At 44.1% G+C, this 21,238-nt stretch overlaps 1 protein-coding gene across 3 annotated transcripts in view; it reads right to left on the bottom strand.

The window, feature by feature from the left end:
• Window positions 1–21,238, bottom strand: part of DPYD (dihydropyrimidine dehydrogenase) — a 526,421-nt gene that overhangs the window by 108,609 nt on the left and 396,574 nt on the right. For all 3 annotated transcript variants that reach the window (XM_081008554.1, XM_081008553.1, XM_081008555.1), the window contains 2 exons: window positions 3,279–3,399; window positions 614–733 (listed from right to left, as the gene is read on the bottom strand). In XM_081008554.1, coding sequence (XP_080864680.1) covers window positions 614–733; window positions 3,279–3,399 — 241 coding nt within the window. The remainder of the gene's footprint in view (window positions 1–613; window positions 734–3,278; window positions 3,400–21,238) is intronic.

Genomic DNA, 21,238 nt, shown 5'->3' with positions numbered 1-21,238 from the left:
ACTCCCCCCACGCCTCCGACAGAGGGTTTAAAATCATGTTTTGTGCAGGCACCCACTGTAGTGTGTGTGTGTGTGTGTGTGTGTGTGTGTGTGTGTCACAAAGGAGTGAGGCAGAGAAAACATTAAATAGGGGAGTGCGGTTTCACATCCCTGGGGGAGCCACTTATGGAAACATGGCGGGAAGGTGGATTTTGAGAGGGAGACAGATGCCAAGTGCAGCACATAAAGAATTCCCACGATGCATTGGGAATGCTTGTATTTTCCTCTCGTGGTGCCCTTTGATTAGCCTCTGTCTAACATGTGGCCTGACAACTGTGACAGAATGAAAAATTCCAGGAAAACTGTGGGTCACAAGAGAAAAGAGATTTCCCCCTTCCTCGGGGTTGACCCTATCACTGCCTTTCGTTGCAGTGTTTCACCATTAAGGAAAGGGCAGCCCAAGAGTGTTCACACTCAATCTGCTCCATCTGTCATGACTATTAGGGAACACACTGGCCGGCAAAGAAGCACGGAGAACAGAGCAGGCACAACGCCCCTAGCCGTGCTGCAAGTACCGCCTGATCTTTCGCTGGCCCCCGAGGAGGCGTTTTCGTCGGGAAAGGGCAACACTTACCTGACACTCCGCCGTAGGTAGTCCTCTTCCCCAGCCCGACAGCTGGCCAAGGTGTGCCATCTGCTCTCAGTCCCATCAGCCCTGACACGGTGTTGGTGGCTGTAACACCATCTGCGCCACCTGAGGACAAATTTAGGGACAGACTTAATAAGCTGGAAAAGAGATGCTGGAAGTTATCCCACAGCGGTAGCGCAAGAAGACCATAAAGCCAAGTCAGCCTTTCTTTCTAGCCATAATCCACTCTCAACCAATTCGTTGTCCTCATATCATTTTTTTAAAAAAATTACAAATTTAGAATTTGTAGAGTGCATTTCAAATACAGTGATCCGTTCCGGAGGCCCGTTCGCAAGATGAAAAACCCACAACCTGAGGCACCGTATCTGCGCAGGTGCATGGTGCGATTTGGCACTTGTGTGCATGCGCGAAGCGTGATTTAGCGCTTCTGCGTATGTGCGAGCAGCGGAACCAGGAAGTAACCCTTTCCAGTACTTCAGGGTCAACGTGGGATGCAACCTGAAAAAACGTAACATGAAGCAAACGTAACATGAGGTATGACTGCATCCCAAGGATGTCACACAGAGTAATCTTTACAGCAGCTACTCTTGTCATGGAGCAGGGATTGCTTGCAGCTCCTGGCTAGTGGCTGTGGTCAGAGAAGGGCTGTGGCTCACCGGAAGACCATATGCAATGCAGAAAGTCCCAGGTCCATTCCCCAACATCTCTGGGTAGGACTGGGAAATAGCTCTGCCTGAAATTCTGGAGAGCTGCCATCAGTCAGTGGAGAAATACTGAGCGAGATGGACCAAGGGTCTGACAAGGAAGCTTCGTATGTTCCTATGTCAAGCGCACACTTGATAACAAACCCATGTTTATTTTGATGTAATGCTGGAAATAGTCCAAAAAATCAGAGTGATGCAGCCAGGAAACTCTCTGTGCTCTGGCCTTCTCAAGTGGCCTTTGTCCGACTCCAATATAAATCAAGCCCCACCCCCCATGGAGAGATACCTACAAGGGGAATACATGTGAATTTTGTAAAATCTTTCTATGAGCAAATGATGAGTGCTTATGAAGAGTTGCAATAGGATTAACCAAAATAGCATGGTTTTACCTAATTGTTTTGACTGGCCATTCACACAAGGGCTTAACCTTTGACCGCAGTTTAGACATAGACAATCCGATGCATTTAAAGATTATTTCATGTTTCCTGGATTTTATGCTGGAAATTGACTACATGGCTGAATCGTCATCCAATCAAAGGTTAGCCCCCACCCCCAGTGGCCAATTGCATAGGAGATGGAGGGAGGCATGCTGGGTGAGTGTTGAGGAAAGCTGTCCCACACCTCACCCCATGTAGAACAACTTACAATTATATTCTCCATGCACAAACACAATGATACTATCCTGGCCCTGGCTAAGTTCCTCTTGGAAGTAATAAGAAACCGAAACCTACACGCTCTGGATTATTTTCCTTTTGAAGATGTTTTTGGTGGTCTTTGGACTATAATAAAGAATGTGTGTATATCCTCCATGCTGTCCCTTTGTTTAAACAGGATAACGAAACCAACAAGAGCTAGTCTTTTTAAGGACATAATATATTGTCTAAGAAACAATCTGATTATCATTTGCATCAAACAAGCAACGATTTACAATTTTGTATTTTCCTTGAATAAAACAACTATAAGCAAAGCAATCTGGATTTTTTTTGGGGGGAGGGGTTTTTTTATGTCTCTCAAAAGGTTTAGTGGATCAGTTTCTGTTCATGGGCTATATGCTAGCTGGGTCTTCATGCAGTGGAAGAATGCCGTACCCTGTCTCTTAGCTGCTCCATGCTGGCATCTAGACCATGTGATTCTCTGCCCTCCCCCTTTCTAAGGAGAGAAAATAATTCTATGAGCCAGGAATACACATGATCAGGTATTAGCATGGGGTGCTTGGTTTATATGTGAGGGCATCTGCACGGCAGAAGAAAGCAGGTCCAGAATCAGGGATTGACATGATTAGACACCTGCTGAAGCCCACATCCCACCACTATCGAGGTCCCCCTTCCAGATCTGCTCCTCTTCTTCCTCACCATCACCACCAGCCCTCCCCTTCTGGTCCAAATGGAGTAAAGCAAATGAACAGTTATGGAAAATGAGGAGGAGGAGTTGCCACAACTCTTTGTTTGTACTCTGCCTGGCAAATGAGAGGAGGCGGCAGCAAGGGTGAGGAGGAGGAGCAGCATCTAGTGGCGCAGGCAGTCAACCTGGTGTCCTCAAGATACTTTGGACGACAACTCTCACCAGCCCCAGCTAGCATGGCCAAATAGTCAGCAAAGCTGTGGGTTTAGGGAGTTGGAGAAAGTTGCACTAAGGGATTGAGACTTGCACAGAGATTAGGATGGACTGAGGGTGTCTTGCCCCCCTTCCACCTCAACCCCCCTCCAAAAAAAGACAGCCCTGGAGAAGAAAAGATGACACGACCTCCTTCATCAGGTGAAGGCCCAGATAATGTATGAACCAGTGGCATCCCTTCACATAAGTTTCTCAGTCAGAAAAGAGGGCAAAAATGAAAATGGCAAATGTCTCGTGTCCCTTTCTCTTGCTACAACACCACTTACATGTCCTGATTAATCAAGCTGTGAGCTTATATGACACGGAGATGCCAAAACATCTGAGCTTGTTACCTTCTTGGGAAGCCCTTGCAATGCTCACAATATCCGTGACATTTGGGGTCAGCTTGGCAAAGAAAGGAATCCGAACAGCTTGCCTCACCCAGCGACAGATGTTGCGCACCAGCTCTGGATCCTGTTCAAATAGGTCAGATAAATACAGTGCATAATTAAAAGTAATGTGATCAAAACTTTCCAACAATCTGCTGCACTGTGGCTTGCTGAAATGATACTTAAATGCTCTGCTTTGCCTCATTATCTTAAGCTGTATCTACATTCCTTCTTCCCAGTCCAAAGCAGCAGGAAAAGAATGCCTGCCATATATCCGATACCTAAAAATAAAACTTAAGAGGGCTGGCAGTATGATGTAGGATTGCTCAAGCTATCACTGTGGACAGCCATAAGTATCAGCTAGTTGAATGCCTCAAAACTATGTGGAAACAAGTGCATGGTCTAGGGCTGGGGCTGGGGGAGGGCTTTCAAAAATGTGAGCCTCCACTTTGAAAAAACAACACAAAACCTTATGACTCGTTTTAAGTGAATCTAGAACCTGTGTTGATCCTTGAAGTGGGTTGCAGTGGGTCACAAACACAGATGTCCCTCCTCTGCCAATTCTTCTCTCTAACACAGCCACTTTTCAAGGGTCAAATAGTGCACTGAAAAGCACTTGGATATCTGATATCTGGATTTATTCTTTAACATGACCGGATTTCATTTTATTAAAATGGCGCAATAATTTGAACAGCTTTAATTTAACCATATAAGATTGTTTGTGCGTAGGATTTAGCTGTTCCGCACCGAGGAATTATGAGCTGCACATATATCACAGAAAGGTTAACGTCACAAATAGGAAGAGAACGTCTTTACCATGGCTGCACCATGGGTGAGCAATTCCACAGCAATGCACAAGTCCAAGCAGAATTAAACCTTAACTGCAGGCAAAAACATCTCATACCAAACTGAAACAAAAAGTCAAAGGCATTTCGCCTACTCAGACTATTTATATTTTGATTATTCTGTAGCCCAGAGCTAGCCAACTGATAGACCCCTGGTGGAGTTTGGACCCAAACATGACTATATCTATTTTTATCCGTCCTCCATGGGAGTTGCCATTTTTATTCAAAATATTTTCCTACTGTTGCAATTTTAAGAAAACAAAGAAAAGTAACCAAAATGTATGAAATTCCACACTTGTGATTACACTTCAAAATTTCGTATGAACCTGTATGCAACCTGTACATCTAACTTCTGTAGTTCGGGGATCAGGGATCTGTGGCTCTCTAGGGGATGTTGGACTTTAGCACTCATTAGCCTGGCAAATGGACAGGGACAGTGGGAGTTGCAGTCCAATAGCATCTGCAGGGCCATAGGTTCCCCATCCCTGCTGTAGGTAATGCTATTCCTGAGTACAGGTGATTTTGAACAGTGAGCCCCCTACTACTAAGCAGAAATTTGTTTTCAGGTCTGGTGCCAGTATCTGGAATCCTAGGTAAAGGTAAAGGTAAATGGACCCCTGACCATTAGGTCCAGTCGTGACCAACTCTGGGGTTGCGGCGCTCATCTCACTTTATTGGCCAAGGGTGCTGGCGTACATCTTCCAGGTCATGTGGCCAGCATGACTAAGCCACTTCTGGCAAACCAGAGCAGCGCAATGAAACACCATTTACCTTCCTGCCGGAGCGGCACCTATTTATCTACTTGCACTTTGACGTGCTTTTGAACTGCTAGGTTGGCAGGAGCAGGGACCGAGCAACGGGAGCTCACCCTGTCGTGGGGATTCGAACCGCTGACCTTCTGATCAGCAAGTCCTAGGCTCTGTGGTTTAACCCACAACGCCACCCACGTCCTACCAGGGCCTAAATCCTGCCCTGGGCCTGCCACACAAGGCACTGCGTGGCTACAAGCTGCCACCTTAAATTTCCCACAATGCAGCATTCTGTGGCACTGTGAGAAGTCTAAAATTGTAGTCACCTGCCACTACCACTAGTGATGTACATTTCTGCCCAGCCCCAACATAGAAGGGGTCCCATGAAGGGCACTTTCCTGCTGGGCTGTGAAAGCTCAGGCTACTCCTGTTTATTATGTAATTTGTCCAGCGGTCAGTTTGTGAGGGGTGGGGGTGGGAAGACACTTCAGACCCAAGGACCCCGGTCTGGAGCATACAGTGGTCCTAGAAAACTATCCTGAAGGTAATCAAGGCCATTTGAGCCACAGGAGTCTCCAATAAACTAAACAACATGAGTTGACAAAGACGTATTAAGCCATCCCCTCCATACCTCCCTCCCCTAAATAGCTCCTAAGCACAGTTATTTTGGAGAGGTCAAATGGTTTTTCTGAACACTCATCTCCTCTGAAGAACGGTTCAGGATGACAAAAAGCTAAATGGGGAAGAAGAAAAAAATCAACTCGCTCTCCTTAAAGCTAGAAATAGAAATCTTCAAGCACTTACTTCCCTCGTGGGACAGCCATCTTTTAGAGGACAATCAGCTATCTGTTCTATTGATAATGGCTCTATAGTAGTAATGCTCTTTGATTCCAGAGCATGGAACAGTCTTTCACTTTATTACTCTGTAATAAGTTTCTCTCTCTTGTGACAGCTACTGATAATGCCTTTTGATACATTATGTTAAAATCAGCAACACCGATTTCGTGACTAATATGATCTTAATGAGTTAAAAAGTTCTGAGGAGAATGATAAATAATTTATCCCAAAACAAACCGTACGAGCGCGCCAGTCGTGTGTCAGCTAGATCCTTTCCTATAATTATTTACATGTATTCTTTCCATGCTCTTTGCTGAAGTTAATTAAATTTGTCATAAAGAAAGAGGCCTCTGATGAAAGGGCGTATCGTCACAAAGAAACAGCCGATAACCAGATTTAGATATAGGCTAAATTTGCACATAAACACTAAGCCAAACCATGGCTTACTTAGTGTGAACACGGAGGCTCTCAGAGCAGAGATTGGAGCCATTTTACTCCTTCTGGGTCTGTTTAGCTCAGTGTGGAGTGGCAGTCGAGCCAAGGTTTGGGTTGGTGTAACTTCTGTTCATGCTTAAGCACTTTGCTCCTTAACTTTGGCGTCACACCGCCCTGAGCTAGAGGACGAGGGAAGAAAAAAATAGGTGTGAGCTCTTCTCTGGGATCCAGCATGTTTGTATAGTCTTGGTAAGCCGCACTTTTGGCTTGCCGTGCTCTGGCCACTGCGATCCTAATCTGATAAAACCAACATTTATCAGACCAAGAAAGACGTTTGTATTGAACAGATGTAACATTTTAAGTGCGGTGGAAATAGCTCAAATGAGCATATCTGTTTTCAGGGTAGTCAACGTATGTCAAACCACTTCCATCACATTTAAATGTTATGTCTGCGTCTTCAGCCTGAGGTAAGCATCACTATATTTAAACCACTGCTGGCTGACTTACAGTGCAGAGCGTTATCTTAAAATATTCTGATAATGGAGCATCCATAAATAATAATGTGTTCCATTGCTCGTCCTTGCATGTGTCTTGGGTTATTTCTCAGCAATGCACCTACCTCTTTATTGAATTAAGATATTTCTTTGCTAAGGTTTCAATGGAGAACAGGTGACCTGTGCTTTTGATTGTTGAGAACAGCCTGTGTGGTACCATTGTGAAGAGACACTTAAGTCAGAGTAGTGTGGTAGATACAGGAGGAACTACAGAGTGCTGGGCTTGCATTGTAATAGTAGTAGTGGTAGGAATAACAACAACAACAACAACAATAATAATAATTTATTCAGAACCCACCCAGCTGACTGGGTTTCCCCAGCCACTCTGGGCGGCTTCCTATAGAATTGATGATGATGATGATGATGATGATGATGATGATAATAATAATAATAATAATGCAGCAATAAAACATCAGACCTTAAAAACTTCCTTAAACAGGGCTGACCTGACAGCAGCCTTTCTCAACCTGTGGGTCCCCAGATGTTGTTGAACTACAATTCCCATCACCCCTAGCTAGCAAGGCCAGAGCTCCGGGATGATGGGAGTTGTAGTCCAACAACATCTGGGGACCCACAGGTTGAGAACCGCTGCCTTACAGGATTATTTTGAGGACAAAATGGGCCCAATCCTATAATATACTGGATTTCTTGGAGGAACAGCGAGATGCAGTCGCTAATAATAATAACAACAATAATTCAAGAGAACTACTGTCCATAGGGGCTTGTTTTCTGTTTTACCCATTTCACAACAAAATGCTTGCTATGTGCAGTTATAATTCCCAGGAAATTTCTGGAAAAGGAAAGCGAGCGCTTCCCTCTTAGGAATAATAGTGGATATGAGCAGAGCTTAAAGAGGAGGATGTGTTATGCTTTTGATCCGCAGCTCCCGTTTAGCAAAACTTCAGGGGTATTTCCCTCCCCCCCCCGTTGTGTTTTGATGCTTTAATAATTAATCGTAGGCATTCAAAGACACATGCCCTGTGCATCGGCAGGGCCTAAGGTGTATTTACATGAACGGTGCCCCTCCCAGACTTAGGTCTGCACATTTCTAGCTAATAAAAATGGTGATCTCCCCTGCACATGCAGCTTTCATGAAATATTCATGAGAGCTGCACCGGCGTTCCGAAAGCAGCTGCATCCTTGCGACTTCCATTGCTCGCTTATGAATATCCTGATGGGACCCACTTTAGAAGAGAGAGAACCTCCAGAAGGTACAAATCATACAGGCTTTCGTGATAATTTTCTCCAGCTTAGGCATTTTAACAATAATGGGGAGAATATCTGTATTATAAGCAAAGCAGCATGTGCCGTGCCAACATTATCTTTCTCTCTCTCCCTAACACACGGAAGCTTTGCGAAACAGAATCTGGAAGATGCAATATTGTTTATTTCCACCTGCCTAAAAGTCTCAGTGGTCTACCTGTTCAAAGGAGTCAGCGGTTCAAAGCTTTTATTATTATCATTTAAAGGATGTATTCCTAGGCCTCTTTGAAATTGCCAAAGTAGGTCTTTGGATTCAGGCATCCGTGTCCTAGAGACAGAGATGAATTAATTTGTCCATTTCATCTTCTCTCGGTTTTTTTCATTTTTCCAATTTTAAGTTGAGTTTTCCACATTTCAAGACTTCTTGAAAATTCAACAGGATTGTAGTGTGAATTTCTTTTTTTATATCCATGGTCATATGCTATTTTGCCTATCATACACATTTTTTGCAAGGCATTTCCCCACAATATAATGCATTTCTGCATATTATTTTCAATAACATATGGATTTTTATGCACATTACTTGGCTGGATAACTGCATTGCAAAATACAGAGCTGTACAAATTTCAAAGGGCAGCTGTGCTTTGTTTTTCCGTATGGTTTTGGAAAGTCCAAATTAGGTAGGTTCACCTTTAAATGTGAATCCAATCAAAATTCTCTCCCTATGTGAAATCAATTAATTTTCATCTCCCATCTCCACATGGTCATTGAATTGCTGAAGTTGAAACAGAGTTAACATCACTGTAGCAGCATGAAGAAAGTTGCTCTACAGAAATAATACCTTGTACAAAGCCAGAAGACAGAGTAAAGAATTTGCTGCCACTTTTTCTCACAACAAATGTTATCAACGCTACACTGATTTTTTCTCATTCATATTCAGTTCCTTAGCAAGTGTCTCAAATTAGCCCTCGCACCTGAGATAGCAGATTTTCATCAGCTTGCAAAAATGTCAGTGATGACAGAAAATGGATAAAAATTGATTTGCTTTATCAAATACTGATTTATTTTATTTCTCTAATGCAGAGTTTGCTGTTTAATGTAGCTAGGACTTTGTGGAGATTCCAGATAATAATAATAATAATAATAATAATAATAATAATGCAAGAGTGAGTGGATGGATAGAGAGAAACAGCTAAAAAAGTGTGTCGAGAATCTGCTCCTGTATACTTGCTGGAGAGCCTGGTTTGCAGACCAAAGCTCCCCAGGAGAGCATGCATCCTTCAGACATAATCCCCCCCCCCAAAAATAGGGCATTTATCAGGTCTAGGGGGCTGTACCAAGGCAACCATGGCTACCTGCTAACCATTGTTCACCATTCAAAGGCAGCAGTTTCCTTCGCTAAGAAAAAATCCCCATTAAACACAACTAAACAATTCATAAGCACCAGCATTAGCCACAGTTAAGACTAATGGTGATTTCCCATAAACCAGAACTTGAAAATTGTAGCTAGAAGTGGATGTCTGATCTTTCATCAGCCCTCAGTAAACAATGAACATAAGTTAATGGTATACTGTGCTTATAACAGCATGGAAGCTACATCTTGATGGCACAATTACATGCCACAAAGGCACATGTGTGACTGAGCCTACCTACTCTGTCATCCCCCATGGTCTGATTGCACTGGGTAGATATGAGACAGAGTCTTCTTGGTGGCAGCACCTAGATTGTGGAACTTTCACCTGGCTTCATCATTACTGGTGTTCAACTGGCACATTAAGACCTCACAGAACACTTGGGACTGGAGGGACCAATTTCTGCTTCATGTCCTTATTCAACTTCTTGTTTTATAGATGGGTGGTCACAAGGCGAAAAGGGAGAAGACTGGGAGGAGGGGCTGTCAAAAGCTGAAGAGGTAACACGGATTTGTGAGAAGGGAGAATCTGTGGCATAGAGAAGCCCAGAAGCAGGAGCGTGGGGCGAGGGAGGCCCAGAGGCAGATGTGAGTCAGACCGATGAAGAAGCAAGGATGTCTTCCCCTCATGCTGCAATGAACTCCTCTCCTCCCTTGTCTCACAGGACCAGGTGAGGCATGAAGCAGGACACGCCAAGGTAGACACGCCAGCATAGTCTCAGATTGCTTGCGAAAAACCCTGGTGAAGAGAAGACTTAGGCAGCTGTGGGAAGGCGGGGACCTTGAGTCTCTACAACTGCATCATAGGGTCAAGACCTACCAAGGAAGAGTTGCTGTGCTTGGCCTGGCACTCCTGAGCAGACCTTGTTTCCTTCACTTAGGTAAAGATAAAGGGACCCCTAACCATTAGGTCCAGTCGTGACCGACTCTGGGGTTGCACGCTCATCTCGCTCTATAAGCCAAGGGAGCCAGCGTTTGTCTGAAGACAGCTTCCGGGTTATGTGGCCAGCATGACTAAGCCGCTTCTGGTGAAATAGAGTAGCGCACGGAAACGCCACTTACCTTCCCACCAGAGCGGTACCTATTTATCTACTTGCACTTTGACTTGCTTTCGAACTGCTAGGTTGGCAGGAGCAGGGACCGAGCAATGGGAGCTCACCCCGTCGCAGGGATTCAAACCGCCGGCCTTCTGATCGGCAAGTCCTAGGCTCTGTGGTTTAACCCACAGAGCCACCCGCGTCCCTTTCCTTCACTTACTCTGTGTGATTTATTGCTTGCTGGCTGGCTGGCTCCTTGACAGGTCACATTTGGGCCCCAGACCTGAAGTCTGCCACCCCACAGTGCTGTGGCTAGAATGTCATCCTTTAACCAGGGAAGCCAGGTTTACCGTACTTTTCCGTGTATAAGATGCCCCCTATTTTGGGGGACTAAATTTAAAGAAAATGAGGGGAGATGGCCCACAGTTGTTGAGATTTTTTTAGGGGGAATTGCACACATGCCACCACCCTAGCAAGGCCGCTGCTGGGAGTTGGTAGAGTGGGCAGCTGCTCCCCCATGCCACTGCGGCGAGAAGCTCCCTAGAGCGCAGGCCGCTGACCAGCTGGCTGGTGGCGTCCCCTCCATGCTGCTGCAGGATACGCTCCCTAGAGCGTGCACCTCCTGCAGCTGCATGGGGGGAAGTTGCGCACCCCAGCTGGTGGTGTGCAGCTCCCCCCCCCCACGCCACTATCCGTGTATAGTTTTTTGACATGATTTTTGAGTCAAAAAACCTTGTCTAATACACGGAAAAATACGGTAAAATCCTACCTCAAATCATGAAGTGATGACCTTGGGCCAGTCTCCATCTCTCACAGAACAGGTGTGAGGGGAAAATGGGAGGAGAGAACCTTTGACAATGCAATGAAAGCAAAATAAATAAGAAACAAATGCTTCCCTACATGCAGGACCCTTTGTGTGGGTCTTTCCCAAGCAAGCTGCTTCGCAACCGAAGAGATGGTAGTAATCAGATGGGAACAATGCACTCCAGTCACCTCTGCCCACCTTGCCATGTTATTCATACACACAGCCTTGCATTGTGGGAATCACACCAATCAGAATTGGCTCTGACACTGCTAGGAGGACGTCTGATGTCTAATGAGGGTCTGAGCTGAATTGAAACAGGTTACAGTTTCACTAAAAGGGCTGCCCATCTGGAGTTTTACTGAGTTATCTAAGCTGGTTTATATTCCTTAGTGTAAATCTCTGTGAAGTCAAGGCTTTAACATACAAAGACTGGTATTATGAAGACTGAAGATAGGAATGTAGCCTATAAAAGACCGTACCTTGGGGCACTCAAATTAAATTAAACAATGATCTTCTTTCTGAGCAGAATACCTGCGTGACTAGTAGTGTAATACAAATCTCTCCTTTATCCAAAACTCAACGTTATGAGAGAGCCTTAGGCCTGTACTGCTGCTCTTATATATAAAAATAAAAAGTTGAGGAAGCTTCTGTGGAAAAGGTTTGGGTTTTTTTAACTGCTTGGTATGCAAAACTTATTAGCTGCAAAAAAAAAAAAGGGGGGGGGAACAGATGGGCATTTGCATTTGCAAAATCAACAAATGCAAACCACCCCAAAATGGCTTTACTTAATCAGGTTAAAGGATCTTAATGTTTGGGGTTGAACAACAAACAAACAACACTATAATAATTACAGCATAATTTATGCCTTGCCATATTGAAAATATATCTCGCTTTGGTTATCTCTCTCTCTCTCTCTTTTTACTAATGACTGTTTATTGTAATCATAATTTTAAATTTGTAACATAGTTTCAGTCCAGGGAAATAAGTGGATGACCCTGAGGGCCAGGAGAGATTTACTGTAGCACAGAAATCTGCTAATTTGGCTTCCAGTACCCCTATTACTTTAGCTTCCTATACCAAAATGCATTTAGCTTATGGATGCTGTTATATTCTGCTAATCAGTTCAGAAGCAACTGGCAGCCGCAGAACCACTGTGGATTAGGCTACATGATTCTCAGAGAAGGAATCAGATGTTCAGCCCTTGTTTCCTCTCTCCCCTCCTATATCATCTTCATCTATTTAATGTAGTGCATATTATTAGTAGCATTAGTATTATTCCACTGCCAGAGACCATAAAATGGTCTCCTGGTGACTTACAGAGGAAATCTAAAACAAAGACAAGAAACACAGTTACAATTAAAACAAATAAACCAAATAAATGTGACCCCATATTCATCCCCCCCCCCAAAAAAAAACAATTGTTCACTAACTCCACACTCTACCAGTGATTCCCATTCCCCCCCACTCTGGGCCACACTTTCACAATAAAAAGTTGCTCCCCCCAAACCACATTTTTTATTGATCAGAAATACATTTGTGGGGGAAAACAACTCCCACCAGTGCTTGATTTATAACATAGAACACAAATACTTTATAATATGATCGTAGGACACCCAGAAAGTATAAAACAATGCAGCTATGTAAGAACATGGATCATTCCCAAAATATAATTACAAATGAACCTCTTACGTATGTACCTTAAGAATGTAAACAAACTCAGTGAGAGATGTGAACTTGCTTTTGCTGGGTTATCTCATTTATATTAGGTCTAATGTGAGACAAACTAACTCTCATCTCCTCATCAACACAAAGAAGCCTTTGTCTTTTCTGATCTTTCATATTTGCGAGAGCTGAAGATCCCCGTTTACGACAATATGTCGTGGAGATACTGTTTCTGGTTGTGCATATGTGTACGCTTCACAGACTCATGTGTAAACCAATTGACAGAGTATAATCAAATGATGCCTTTTGTCTTTGTCCATGGAGTTTTCTTGGCAGGGATACTGGAGTGGCTTGCCGGTTCCTCCTCCAGGTGGATCATGTTTGGTCAAAACTCTCAATTATGACCTGTTCATCTTGGGTGCCCTGCCACCTCATGAGAAGAGAAGACTCCCTGGAAAAGACCCTGATGTTGGGAAAGATGGAGGGCACAAGGAGAAGGGGACGACGGAGGACGAGATGGTTGGATAGTGTTCTCGAAGCTACCTGCATGAGTTTGACCAAACTGCGGGAGGCAGTGGAAGACAGAAGTGCCTGGTGTGCTCTGGTCCATGGGGTCATGAAGAGTCGGACACGACTAAACGACTAAACAACAACAACAACAACAATCAAATGATGCAACCAGGCCTATATCCCGAGGATAAAACTCCAGAGCATCCATTGTAAGACCACTGCTTTTTAACACACAACTTGCATCTAAGGAAACATCCCACCCCAGGCCCTGTTAGCCTCCAACAAACGCCCCACAGAATTATGCTATGCAGTTCTGGAAATAATGTTGACCTGACTGAAAAACATTCCATAGTTACTAGTTTTTGGAGGTTAACTGCATATTGAGTGTTTGAAAAATGTTTTATGGTTTTAACAACAGGTGCATTTCAGATTTATTGCACCTGTTCTGGAAAAGTTAAGCTGTTTTTTCAGTTAACACGTCTTGTGTGGATGACTCTGGGAAAAGGAAGTGTTGCTAGCTCTCGTATCAAACAGTAAAACCAAGAAATGGGGCCACTGTGCATTTAAAAAGATATCTAATCAGAACTTTTTAGAAATTTATCAGCACAACATTTGAAAGACATGCCTCTTCAAATAGCTCTGCAGCCACTCCACACCAGAAAAAGCTGAGAACCAAGTATGGAAAGTCAAGTAATATACAGGGATGTATGCCCTCCCAAACTTTTGAAAATAAGAGAAAAGCATAACTCTAATTGACCCCCAAAGACATAGTTCTCTTAAACTACAGATAAGATGGAATAATAATAATGATGATAATAATAATAGCTCTTGATTGAACCACTTCACACTATCAACAGGAGCTCACATGACTGAAATTTAGGCTGCACCATGTAGTTTCCAAGTCACTGGAAATAATAGTTCCACTTTACTCTGCACTGCTCAAATGGGGAACAGTGTCCAGTTCTTGGCACCAAATTTTTGGAGGACATAGAAAATTGGAACGGGTTCAGAGAATGGTAATGAATATTATCAGGAGTATGGAAAAGAAGTCCTACTAAAAAGTTGAAGGAAATAGGTTTATTAACCTCCAGAAGAGAAGACTGAGGAAAGGAGTTGAGAGAAGTAGAGAAGGGGACAAAGACCTGTTCTCTGCTGTCTCTGAGGGCAGCATTGGGTTTAATGGGCTTAAATTACAGGATAGTACATTTCAGTTGAATATCCGGGGGGGGGGGGGCCTCTGGACTCTACAGCTCTGTGATTCTGAATAGTCGACAACATCAAGATTTTAACTGGGGCGGCTGCACCAGCTACCAATTTGTTTTGGGGCTCAATTCAAAGTACTGGTTTCAACTTATACAGCCTTATGTGGCTCAGGATCTCAGTACCTCAAGGCCTGCCTCTCCCCACATCAGCTAGCCTGGTCCCTGTCATCATCATCTGATTCTTCATGTGTGCCTTCTATGGGAGGTTTGGAGAAGGGCCTTTCCAGTAGTGGCCCCTTACTTGTGGAATGCTCTCCCCAGGAAGGCATGGCTGGCACCATCTTTATCTATTTTCAGGTGCCACAAGGACTTTTCTCTTTACACAGGTTTTGGCCTTTTAATTTGAAGAGTCACACTGTGGATTCTTTCAGTGGGGTAGGATCAGTAAGTCCTGAATTGTTTTATATCCTTAACTGTGTTTTTAGATTTTTATTGGGTATTCTTAACTGGTTTCAATGTACGTCACTTGGGGTTCCTATGTGAGAAAAGCAGCTAACAGATATAAGAAATAAACTATGCAAAATACAAGAGCATCATTAAGAGCATCAGCCAAATTCATGAAGAATAAACTCCAAAAATGGTTATTAGTCATAGCAAGTGGGGCCCTGTGACAAAATGTTGCGGCGAGGTGTGTTTCCTGCTCAGGATACTCCATTCCATTCCTTTTCACTCTTGGCTATCCCATCCCCAACAGTCAGTCTGCATTCAACGGCCACTGACTATGCTCAGTCCTAATTGGGCTATTTGGGTCCCCCCCCCCTCTTTAGGGCAGGCATCCCCAAACTCGGCCCTCCAGCTGTTTTGGGACTACAACTCCCATCATCCCTAGCTAACAGGACCAGTGGTCAGGGATGATGGGAGTTGTAGTCCCAAAACAGCTGGAGGGCCGAGTTTGGGGGTGCCTGCTTTAGGGATTGAAAATAAATAAATAAATAAATATCTTTTGAAAACCTTGGATTTCCCCAAGACTATGGAAAGTTTTTTTTTTTTGCGTGAATGTGTGCTGATTTGGATACAGCACTCTGAATATCAGAAACAGGAGAAGTGATAGCTAGTATGGAATCTTCATCTTCAGAATCATAGTATCATAGAACAGTAGAGCTGGGCAGGAATCTTTTGCCCAACGTGGGGCTTGAACCCACAAATAGCACGCCAGTGCATATCTGTTTGTGGGGGGGTCTGGGGAAATAGCAGGAGATGGTTACTGCCTTCATGCGCTGCTGGTGGGCTCTGATAGCTACTGCAGGAAATGGGAGTCTGGTTAGATGGGACTTGTGGTGGTTTGGCAGGGCTGTGTTCTTAGAAGCTGGACCTAACAATTGCTTTGAAAATTGTTAATCTGCCTCTCTTGGTAGCTTAATTGCTGTTGTTAATACTGCTACTACCACATTTGTTTATCTCCAGCTCTTCCACTGGGAGTACCTAGGGCAACCCATAAAGCCTCATAATATAATCAATAAAACTGCCAGAACAGCTTACAATTTCTAAAAGCAGCTAACAAATTAACATATAACACAACAACCTAAAAACAAACACATAATGGATATTAATATTAGTATCAAAGCTCCCATCTCTTGTTAGTAGTACAGGATCAGGCATGTGATAAGTACTCTGTTGTTTGTTTCCACCAAACTGCAAGCAATGCCAAAAAAGGGGAAAAAGCAAAAGGCTTCGTTTTCAATTACTGCAGATCAATGCTTTCTAAGTGCCTTTCCACTATCCGAGTTCCACCTCTTAGATTATTCTTTGCCTTGTTCATGATGATACACCAAGAACATAATCGCTTCCCACTCCTCCTGTGGGATGTCCAAAATTACCTTCAGAAAATTGAATCTGCCTTAATCCTACCCGAAATTTCACAGTACCTAATTACAGAATTGCAATCAATCATTAAAGCAAAAGAGACACCATTTGTGAATTTCACAGCTAATCTTATTGCAGACTCATGTCCTAGCAAGGGGCTTTTTAGTCTATGTGCTTGTCCCATTTCAAACTTAATTAAAGCTAACAATTTGCTTAAAGCCTGTCAAATTAAGGGGGGAAATTTCCCAGGGTAGGAAGAAAAATAACTCTTGGCTTAGGGTTCTGCAGAATGTATTTCCTTACTTCTCAGAAAACTTGACAGTAAAAACTCAGACGCCATCATCTACCATTGACAGCTGTCAGAAGAGACAGAAAAGGGGAGCTTCTAATGCCACAGTAATCATTTCCATAGTTAAGTGTACAGTCACTTGCACAAGGCTGCTCCTGGAGACACTCAGAATTCACTCCTATTGTTTGGTTAGCTTACTTCACCCTTTATACCCTGTGCCTTCCTCTTTTGCAAATGCACAAGGGTTCCTGAAGAGGTCACCTTTCGTACATTAGAACACATGAATGGCAGAACACACCAGTCTTCCATATAGGGCTTCTCTAGATAACCTATGGATTCAACATTCATCCCAATTTGCTTGCACTAAGCTTACATGGGGGTTAGATTACTTCATGCTGATTTGTTTACAGACTGCTAAAGGATGCAGGTGGCGCTGTGGTCTAAACCATAGAGCCTAGAGCTTGCCAATCAGAAGGTCGGTGGTTCGAATCCCCACGATGGAGTGAGCTCCCGTTGCTCAGGCCCTGCTCCTGCCAACCTAGCAGTTCAAAAGCATGTCAAAGTGCAAGTAGATAAATAGGTACCGCTCCGGTGGGAAGGTAAACGGTGTTTCCATGTGCTGCTCTGGTTCGCCAGAAGCGGCTTAGTCATGCTGGCCACATGACCCGGAAGCTGTCTGCGGACAAACATCGACTCTCTCAGCCAGTAAAGCAAGATGAGCGCCGCAACCTCAGAGTTGTCAGCGACTGGACCTAACGGTCAGGGGTCCCTTTACCTTTACCTAAAGGATGAATATTCTTCCTGCACTCTTCCTAATTTTTTGGTAGGGTCTTCTCCATGGTAATCCACCCACCCACCCCATACTTTTCAGTGCATGTCCCCACCACTTTCCTAATCATGAAGGCCATTAGGAAAAAAAAGTGGATCTATTGCATTTGGGCAGCAGTTTGTTTTAATCCCTTTTATTGCTCCATTGCCTGTGTGGAGACACCCATAGTTCAGAAGCGCATTTCTGACAGTGACCAAGCATGTGCACCAGGGTAGTGGGGATGTGCCCAAATGGCTGCCCCCAATTTGCCTGTGTTTTCATAGATGGCTGAACTGGGGTTGTCTGTTCACTTCTGTTCTAGGAATAAAAATCCAGCCCTTAAAATGATCCTTGAAATTGTTTCAAAGGACAAAGGGGATGCTTGCAATTCCGGAGTGAGGAGGAGGAATCTTCAGTGTGCCTCCGCCTTTGCTCTTAGGCCTTTTTCTTTCAAAAACTTGCTAAAGCTGCTGTCACACTGGAAAATATGAATGGTAGAAGCAGCAGAGTCCACTGCTACTACCACAGTGCCAACTCTGCTGGATTGGGTATAGTATTCAGCTAAGTTTACTCAGAATAGACACACTGAAATTAATGGACCACAGTCTTGTAGCTGTGAATTCCACAAGTTACCTGTGGGCTGGAGGGGGGGAAGAACTGTCCTTTATCTTTTCATTCAATTGAATCTTCACCAAAATTTCAGTCCTCAATGATATTTTCCAAGTATATAGCTATCAGGGGCACCATCTGGTGGGGCAGGGTCCCCCAAATGTTCAAGAAGGGGGCTGGGCCCCCTCAAAATTCTGTGGTGACTGAGCGCATGTCATGTGCGCATGCCACATGACATGCTCTCTTCACTCATGCACGCTGTGCTATGTGCGTGACACATCAGAACGTCACACGGTGTGTGGGGGTGACATCAGGATTCTAAATACTGAAAAGGCAAGGTCTAAAAACAAGGGGCCATTTAGGACCCTGATCCGTTTTGAGTCTGGGCTGTTCCTTAAATTTGTTTCAGACCATGCCTCACCACTGAGATCCCACTGCACCCTTCCATTCCAGCAAGCAGCCTTGACAAGGGTGCAGGAATAGTTCTCTAACACAATGGCCTCCCTCAGGATTTAGGTTCTCACTGATGCTGCAAGCATGTCCAGGGTTCCTGGGAGCCCTGAAGACAGGTAGCTGGCCCAACTCACACAAAAAGGGAGCCGAAAAGGTTCCCCATTCCTTATCTATGGGGTTAGTCGGAGAGTTGGAGGTAGGGGTAATGCTGGAAAGCTGGAAAATTGTAGAAATTTGAAAGTGTAATGCTGGTGGTCATCAAAAGAAGTTTAAAGACAATCAAGGGAAATCTAAAAAAAAAGAAAAAGTATAAACACTGACAACTGGGAAACACTGGCATGCGAGTGCTCCAGTTGGAAAACAGCCTTTACCAAAGGTGTCATGGGCTTTGAAGATGCTCGAACTCAGGACGAAAGGGAAAAACGTGCTAAGAGGAACACACTTGGAAAACCCTCACCGTGATCAACTCCCACCCAGAAACCTATGTCCCTGCTGTGGAAGGACATGTGGATCCAGAATTGGCCTCCACTTACGGACTGTGTTAAGATCATGTTCATGGAAGACAATCTTACTTGGCTATGAGTGATTGCCAAAGGAGGAGTAGGAGTAGGTGGGGGTACATCATAGTGGACAGGAATACAAGCAGAGTCACAGTCTCTGGTTAAGTATAAGCTAACAACAAGGAACTGAAGTCACAGTATTAGTTTCCTTCTTACATCCATCTGGGAGGTGGAATAGTTTAGTTCAGTCCAGTCGGGAGAGCATTAGACTCTTAATCTCAGGGTTATTGGTTTGAACCCCATGTTGGGTGAAAGATTCCTGTATTGTAGGTGGTTGGACTAGATGACCTTATGGTCCCTTTCAACTCTATAAGTCTCCGATTCTGTGACACAGTTGCCTGTGTTGTAACAACAACAACAACAACAACAACAATAAAAATTATATCCCGCCCATCTGGCTGGGTTTCCCCAGTCACTCTGGGCAGCTTCCAACAAAAGATTAAAAATATATTAAAACATCAGTCATTAAAAACTTCCCTAAACAGGGCTGCCTTCAGATGTCTTCTAAACATCAAATAGTTGTTTTTCTCTTTGACATCTGGTGGGAGGGCATTCCACAGGGCGGGCCCCACTACCGAGAAGGCCCTCTGCCTGGTTCCCTGTAACTTGGCTTCTCGCAGTGAGGGAACCGCCAGAAGGCCTTTGAAACCGGATCTCAGTGTCCAGGTTGAATGATGGGGGTGGAGACGCTCCTTCAGGTATACAGGACCAAGGCCATTTAGGGCTTTAAAGGTCAGCACCAACACTTTGAATTGTGCTCAGAAACATACTGGGAGCCAGTGTAGGTCTTTTCAATGAGTGGGAATTGGTGCGTGAGCTGCTCCCAGCTCGGTTAACTCATGCACACAGCTGGTCTGCAGTTAGGCTAGAGACTTCTTAGCCTGATGGGGAGGCAATACTTAAAAAAAAAATGGAGGCTTTATTGTTTTTCATTCCTTTTCTGACAACCTATTCCAGTTTAAAAGCACAAGCTTCATGCCCAATGTGAAATGCAAGGGCTTTTGGCTGCACTTAAGTAAAGCTGTAAGCAGAGTGTCATGACTTGCACAGGTGTTCTGCAGATCACTCACTCCAAGTTCCACTCAGCGGCACCTTAATGGAGACAGATTCTCCCTTTTTCCAATCATACTGACTGTTCCTGGACAGAATCAAGTTACTCTGAATTAGGTCTGGGCTTTCTGTCATGGCTGAACTGAGACGTCACAGCTCAAATCATTGCCTGAGCTATGAGAAATAGTGGCAGCTAGCTGAGAAAAGACTTGAGCGCTCGGCTGTGACCAAGTGGGTGTTCCCAAAACCTCTCCTCACAATTGGGAGCTTCGTAAACCATTTTTCGTCAGAGAACTCCAGCTTAAAATCCAGTGTAGTAGCATGAGGCATAGGTACTGGATAGCATGAACAGAGTAAACGAGGCTCATTTTGAAAATAAAAACAAAAACAATCACTTATTCACACTCTTGTTTTTTGTTATATGTCTGGAAACTCAAAGTATGGTGTGGGCAATTACAGTAGGTTGGTCACAATGTCTTTAAAAAAAAACAAAAAACTTTCAATTGGCCCGATTCTCAGGCGAGTACTGTATTTTTCTGTGTATAAGACTAGGTTACTTTCTTAAAATATTGTGCTAAAAACTTGGGGTCGTCTTATACACGGATAGTGGAGAGGTGGTGGCTGCTGTGGCGTTTTTGCTAGTGATTGGTGGGTGCTGCAAGGTCCACTGGCTATTGGCTGCTGCGGCAATTGGGTGGGCAATTGGTGCTTCCATTTGGTGAGCGTGCAGCTGATTGTTTGCTTCGCCGATGTGCGTGTGATTGCAGGTGAGCGATTTTTGGCACCCCCCCCAAAAAGCTCAACAAGTCTGGGCAATCTCCCCCCATTTTCTTTATCTGGAGTCCCAAAGAAGAGGGGGCATCTTATACATGGGGGCATCTTATACATGGAAAAATACAGTACTTATGTGCTACTTAATGTTTTAGGTAGGGTTGCCATATTTCAAATAGTTAAAAATCCGGACAGAAAAGTTGTTGCACTACATTTTTGAGCTCTTTTTATGGAAAATCGGCAAAAATGACCCTGCCGACACGGGCCAGAT

The sequence above is a fragment of the Podarcis pityusensis genome (genome assembly GCF_964106645.2).
Source record: "Podarcis pityusensis genome assembly, chromosome: 6".
In the NCBI taxonomy this organism is placed as follows: domain Eukaryota; kingdom Metazoa; phylum Chordata; class Lepidosauria; order Squamata; family Lacertidae; genus Podarcis; species Podarcis pityusensis.
The sequence above is the reverse complement of the archived record's forward strand: the minus strand, read 5'-3'. Positions and strand labels throughout refer to the sequence as shown.